The 6,747-nt window shown below is 39.0% G+C and overlaps 1 protein-coding gene across 1 annotated transcript; it reads left to right on the forward strand.

Moving 5' to 3' along the window:
• Positions 1-802: 802 nt before the first annotated feature.
• Positions 803-3,541, forward strand: LOC306711656 (toll-like receptor 5; the record flags this gene model as incomplete). The annotated part of the gene is made up of 2 exons (XM_079180671.1): positions 803-850; positions 1,655-3,541. The coding sequence occupies 2 exons, from the start codon at positions 803-805 to the stop codon at positions 3,539-3,541; spliced, it is 1,935 nt and encodes a 644-aa protein (XP_079036797.1).
• Positions 3,542-6,747: the final 3,206 nt, after the last annotated feature.

Below are 6,747 nucleotides of genomic sequence, written 5' to 3' on the forward strand. Positions count from 1 at the left end.
GCACTGCTAGCACTGTTAGCACAGTTAGCATCCAGCTCGGGCGTCTCCGTGTTGAGAGCCATGCGGAGGCAATATATATTGTCTGAATTTTAAATTTAGAAGCTTAAACTTCAACTTTAGTATATTTATAGTGCAGCATCACCTAATGAGTCTCCACACACCCAAATCCCAATCATACACATAAATGTTTCCCACATGTACAAGGTAATTACATTTTTTTGTGACTGACAGAAATCGTGTTTTAAAGGCTAATGATAAAGCAGCGTATACTCTAGACATAAGTGAACATTTTCATGACAAACTATTTAATTGTTTTAGTATTTATTGTAAAACTACACTTTTGTTAGAAGTCTCCGATACGTCACAGGACATAAGAACTACATTAAAATCCATATTATTTACATTTTAAAGCATCTATTCAACCAAGTATACAATGTTGGCAACACAAATCAAGATTCAGGCCGAACTTTCACAACGCAAACCTGGCAACATCACATTTTTTGAAAAACAAAGCATCCTAACCTGAAAACACAACAACAGAGCATCCAGCACATAGCAACGAAGCGTACTTCCCTTTCTCATGTAACTCTGGAAAACAAAAGGGAAACCCCGTCCAGCGTCATGTTTACATTGCACAATCAATGCAGTGTTCGACACAAGTGGCGCAAACACTCACAGATAAAAACGCTGTCAACAGAAATCTCTGCAGAACGGATCTCTGATTTTCACATTGCAGCAGAGACTGGTGCATTATTTCATCAAAATATCAAGAATTGCATATTTTCTTTCAAGCCGTGTGAAGATGTGGACGCTGAGTCTTCAGGTGGTTGTCGTCTCAGTTTTCCTACAGGTAAGTAAGAAAATAAATGGATATTAAAATGATGCTGTATTCATACTGAAACTCTGTGAAAAGATTTTAGCCTGCAATTTGAAGATACGTTAAGTTTATATGTATCGCACTTACTTAAACACAAAACAAAGTTAAAGTGCAGTTTAAAATGTTTGGCAGTGCAGAAAAATAAAAGTTTTTTTGAGGGAAATAGAGTAGAGAAGATTATTTATTTTCTAGGATTGTACACTAAAGGACACCATTACATCAAACCTGTATGAAAAACAGACCAAAACAAGTGGCTGTAGATCGATATGATTAAGTCTTCCATTAGAAAAGGCGACGAATATCAACAGGAAGTTATTATATGTATTTCTTTTGTGAATTATGCGGACTTGATATACATTCAATGTATGGAAACCAAGTTATGTATCTGCGTTGTTTGTTTATTTTAACAAAAGTTTAAATTGTTTTCTGTATCTTTCTATCTGCATAAGACAAACAAAAGTTTAAATTGTTTCAGTTCAGTTGCAGACCAGTAATGAGTAATACATTTAAAAAGAGATGAATTCATCAATCAAAGACACAAGGGTTTTTGAAATTGTCTATAAATATATATTGAAACTTGAGTTACTGCTTAAGCTATTTACAAGTATGAGTCTTTGTTACTTTCTTTATTTTGAAAGTTCTTTAAATTAGGAAACATTACATAGAGTAAAAAAGATGAATATACAGCATTATATATATATAAGCGTTAAGTGGTAAGTGCTCTCCAGTTGAATAGAATAATAAACCACTTGTGTTTTTTTAAATGTCCTCTTTCAGGTGCCGGGGTGTTTCCCATCGTGCCTCATTATTGGTTCTGTAGCCAACTGTGGCTCCCAGAACCTCCGCTGGGTTCCTCCTCTCCCTCCTCACATCACCCACCTGTACCTGGAGATGAACCACATCCACGAGATCAACTCCACCTCCCTGTCGGGCCTGGAGGAGCTGCGGGAGCTGGACCTTGGACGACAGTATGTGCTTCTTGTGATCAGGAACAACGCCTTCAGCGGGCAAAGACTCCTGAGGAGGCTGGTGCTCGGCTTCAACATCGGCCTTCAACTGGAGCCGCAGGCTTTCGCCGGACTGTCCGGTTTGCAGAATCTCCACTTGGATTACTGTTCACTTCAAGAGTCCATACTGAAGGAGAACTATCTGGAGCCGCTGTCCTCCTTAGAGACCCTTGACCTCTTTAGTAACAAGATAAAAAGACTCCAGCCCTCAATGTTCTTTACAAACATGACTAATTTGAAAGTTTTGAATCTCAAGCTGAACCAAATTGACAAAATATGTGAGTCTGATCTGGTTGGTTTTCAAGGAAAGAACTTCACGGTCCTGAACTTGGACTCTGTTCACCTGAAGGCCATGTTTAATGAACATTTTGACTGGCAGGAATGTGGGAATCCTTTCAGGGGAATGTCCTTTGAGACACTCGACATGTCCTACAACGGGTTTAGTGTGGGTAAGTCCAAGCAGTTCTTCACAGCCATTAAGGGGACAAAGATCTCCCATCTCAAACTGTCAGGACACATGGGTAAAGGATTTTCATTCAACAATCTTCCTGATCCAGACCGCGACATTTTCGTAGGCCTAAACGACAGCTCAGTCCGCACTTTGGATCTGTCTAAGAACAGGATATTTGCGTTGCAACAGGGGGTTTTCAGTCCGCTAAAAGAAGTCGCAATCATTGACGTTTCCCAAAACAGAGTGAATCAGATACACAGACATGCCTTTGAAGGGCTTCAGGGACATTTAAAAATGGTCAACCTGTCACACAACCTGCTGGGGGAAATCTATTCTTACACTTTTGCTTCTCTGACAAACCTGAGAGTATTGGACTTGTCCTACAATCACATTGGTGCTCTGGGCTTTGGCTCATTTAGTGGACTCCCACAATTAAAAGCATTATATCTGACAGGGAACTCTTTGCAAGACCTTGGCTTCCCCGCGTCTCTCCCGAGCTTAGATTATCTGCTGTTGAATGACAATAAACTGACGCCGTCGTCAGTGAGCAGTCTCGCAGGCCTTGCCGGTAATGTCATGCATCTGGACATTCAGGACAACAGATTGACAAACCTGGGGGACGTTACCATGCTTTTGACTCGACTGAAACGCCTCCAGCATCTCTTCTATGGAGGAAACAGAATCAGATGGTGCTCGCTCGGTGGGCGAGTTTCAGCAGTCGGTTTGAATGATGTCCGAATTCTGGATCTTCACAGCAGCTCCCTGCAGTCCATGTTGTCTCAGGGGAGGTGCCTGAATCTGTTTGACAATCTTGGACATGTGATTGGTTTGAACTTGAGCTTCAATGCCCTGCGGTCTCTTTCTCAGGGCCTTTTCAAGGGCCTCACCTCAGTGGTGGAGATGGATCTCTCGTCCAACAGCTTGACCTATCTCCGGCCTGATGTGTTACCAAAAAGTCTCAAGTCACTCAACCTCTCCAACAACTTCGTAGCCTCCCCCGACCCCGCCGCTTTTCGCTCTCTGAGCTTCCTCGACCTGAAAATGAACCGATTTCACTGCGATTCAAACCTGAAGAGCTTCCTGACGTGGCTGAACAAGACCAACGTGACCCTTCTCAGTCCTGTTGAGGAGCTCAGATGTGAATTTCCTTCTGGTCTCTATAATGTTCCTCTGTTAGATTTCTCTGCTCGGAACGCAACGCAGTAAACTAGCAACTAAAAGTGAACAAATATGTTTGACCACTCAGGGTGACAACCAGAGAGTCCTAAGGAATTAAACACAAGTGCCATGTAATGTTGATTTGTTGAATCTCTGTATGATTGATGATGATTGTAAAAAAGTGCCTGATAATGAAATCTCTGAATGAACTTAAAATTTGTGAAGGAACATGTTAATGTAATTCATTTTCAGACAATATGATAAAATGTTACTTTCCATTGTTTAATTACGTGGAATAATAAATGAAATAAATGTATAACTTTACCTACTGTGACTATGATATCAATTAATAATGTAGTTTTGAAGCTATCAGTTTCCGCTGCATGACTGATCACTAAATCACTGTATTTCTATGTGACTATGTGTTCTCTGAGGAACAACAAGATGAAAAAGAAAACAATAAAGTCAAATCAAAGTGCAAAGTTCAAGGTGCAACGCTATGAGGTGGTTATATGTCCCCATTGAATTCATACTGCATGCGACAGAAGATACTTTGTAAGGGCAGCTGCAGTGTTCACTAAAAGTAAAAGTAAAAATGTGATTTGGAACGCAGCGTTTGTCTAATGCAATTACCAACAATTCATAGCATTGTGACGTTAAACATGGGGTTTCCAGGAGGCGTAAAGAAAATAAAAAAAGGTAAATAAAGAGGAGGGCACGTAGGCGTTTGGCCTGGCATTTTAAATTTACACAGAAACTTCATAGCAATCTTAAATGTAATCAGAGACTATATTACACACCTGGTTTATTTATCAACCATTTATTTTAGTTTGGCTTATTGAAGCTGCTTTGACAGGAATAGTGAATATTTATATAGTGAATAAGAATAGTGAATACGATTATTTGACAATTAGCTCTCATCTCACAAGGCAAGAGCTTGGAAGACGTTCAAATCAGGCAGTAAAGAAACATAAAAGAAAAACCCTCAGTTTTACACAGAATGTTCTGGTGTCATCAAGGTAATGTGGTGTGTGTCCCATTAGTATTTATAATGTTCAAAGCCCTTGCAGCCTCTCACACAGTTAAGTCCCTGAGGGTTCAGTGCTTCAGACCTTGGGAGGGGGCACTGAGAGTTGGCTTAATGCTGGAAAAACACTCAGGTGTTCAACTGGGTTGAGATCTGAAGATTGCAAATCATTTTGATTCTCATCAAACCATTCACTGTGATTTATGGAAACATCCCCATTTTTTTCATGTTTCACTCCGTTTATTTTGGGCTTTCTTCAGTTTGTCACCAGCTTTGTTTTGTAGATCTATCTAGAATGTAACCCTCCCACTCTGACTGTACCAGCAGACGAGCATTCATGCATAATTTAGCTTGCAAAGTCGGCATTAAATTTATGGTGACAGACTTAATCTGACACTACAGCTGTGTCTCACTGTACAACATTTTCACTTTGTGTGGCCTGAATTAGCCCCAATTAGCGGCAGCCTGAGTTAATGTTAAACCTGTACAATGAATAGGATTGAATAGGAATAGGACACCAATTGTAAACACATTGGTTGTTATCAGGTACAGAGCATGACAAATAATGTGTTTATTGATTCTCATACCCACAACAACCACATACATTAATCTGCACGACTTTAGAGGCAACAATGGTGACATTATGTGATTGATTTGTTCAAAACTGAGTACGTTTACATTGCACCTTTGTGGTGCATCTCTTTTCCTGTCCAATGTTCATAAACATACAAAACTGGCAATTCAAAGTGTGTTTGAGAAACAGGTTTTCTGTCCTTTAGATATTTACTGTATTTCTTATGGATGAAAATAAGCCTTGAGGTGGAACAGAAGCTGCATAGTGAGGATGTTTCCTCCTCTTGCAGCAGAGGGCAGCATCAGCCCAGTCAGTACTCACTCACAGTTTGTCTTATTGCTGCTCTTCAACTGAATGGCTATAGAATAATACCAACCTAACTTTTCCCAGTTGGGATCAATTTAGATTTAATTTAAAAATCAATCAATTTATCTAATATCCAAAGCTGGATTATGTATACTGTGATTAATGATATTGTTTCATAAGTGTACTGGTAAATGTCAACAGGTCTCATTTAATGCTTATTGCTTTTTATCATCTGTGTGAATGAATAAAAAATGTGTCCTAATAAAGCTGCTCTCTGCTCATGAAATATTAAATGTCAACAGGCTGGAGGGTGAAGAAGAGTGAAGAAGAAGAAGAAGAAGAAGAAGAAGAAGAAGAAGAAGAAGAAGAAGAAGAAGAAGAAGAAGAAGAAGAGACCTCTGTTATGTAACTGCTGATCAGACTCAGATTGCATTGGTGAATTTATGTATTTATATGTGTGTGTATGTGTGTGTGTGTGTGTGTGTGTGTGTGTGTGTGTGTGTGTGTGTGTGTGTGTGTGTGTGTATGTGTATGTGTGTGTGTGTGTGTGTGTGTGTGTGTGTGTGAGAACGCTCAGAAATCACAGACTTGAATATGTCCAAAACCTATAATCTGTTATTGTGTGTGTCAGACTAACTGGTAAAATACCTGATAACTGACTACCTGGCATTATATTTTTATATTAATTTAAATAAACTGACTGACTGGCTGTATATAAATATTATATTTAAATAACCTATTTTGCACCCTTACCTTAACACAACCAACCAGGGGACACTAATAATGAAAAGGCTGGAAGTAAAATATCAACTACATCAATGTTTTACTATCATTGTTTATTTTTAAATGAACCATAAGTATACCATTTTTTAAATATGCTAAAGTCATAAAAAAACGATGTATAACAGAACTAAACCACATTCATAGACTGAAAGGTGAGCAGCAATGATGAATTCACTTACCTGTTGTTTGTTTTCATGGTGTTTCATATTTCTTTTAAATTGCATCATACTAGGCCTCTATGTGGAAGCTAGAACTCTTCAAGTAGTCCTGAAATAATTAGTTGGTTTATTAATTAGGAAATCAATTTAGTTGACACATCATTTATTACCGTATGTTTAGCTACCTTTCAAATCAGAACATGGTAATACAAAATCATTCAAACAAGACTGAGAGTCTGCAGCCATGATGCCACCAAGGTATATGGCCTACAGAGACACATGTTGCCCTGATGATGGCGCTAGAGGGAAGATATTTAAATTCATGCAGGATCCATGTGTTGTTGTAATAACGTTTCACTCAAAACTACAAACGTCTACCTCATAGTGGCGCTAGATGGAAACCAGA

Source organism: Pholis gunnellus, assembly GCF_910591455.1.
Source record: "Pholis gunnellus genome assembly, chromosome: 19".
In the NCBI taxonomy this organism is placed as follows: domain Eukaryota; kingdom Metazoa; phylum Chordata; class Actinopteri; order Perciformes; family Pholidae; genus Pholis; species Pholis gunnellus.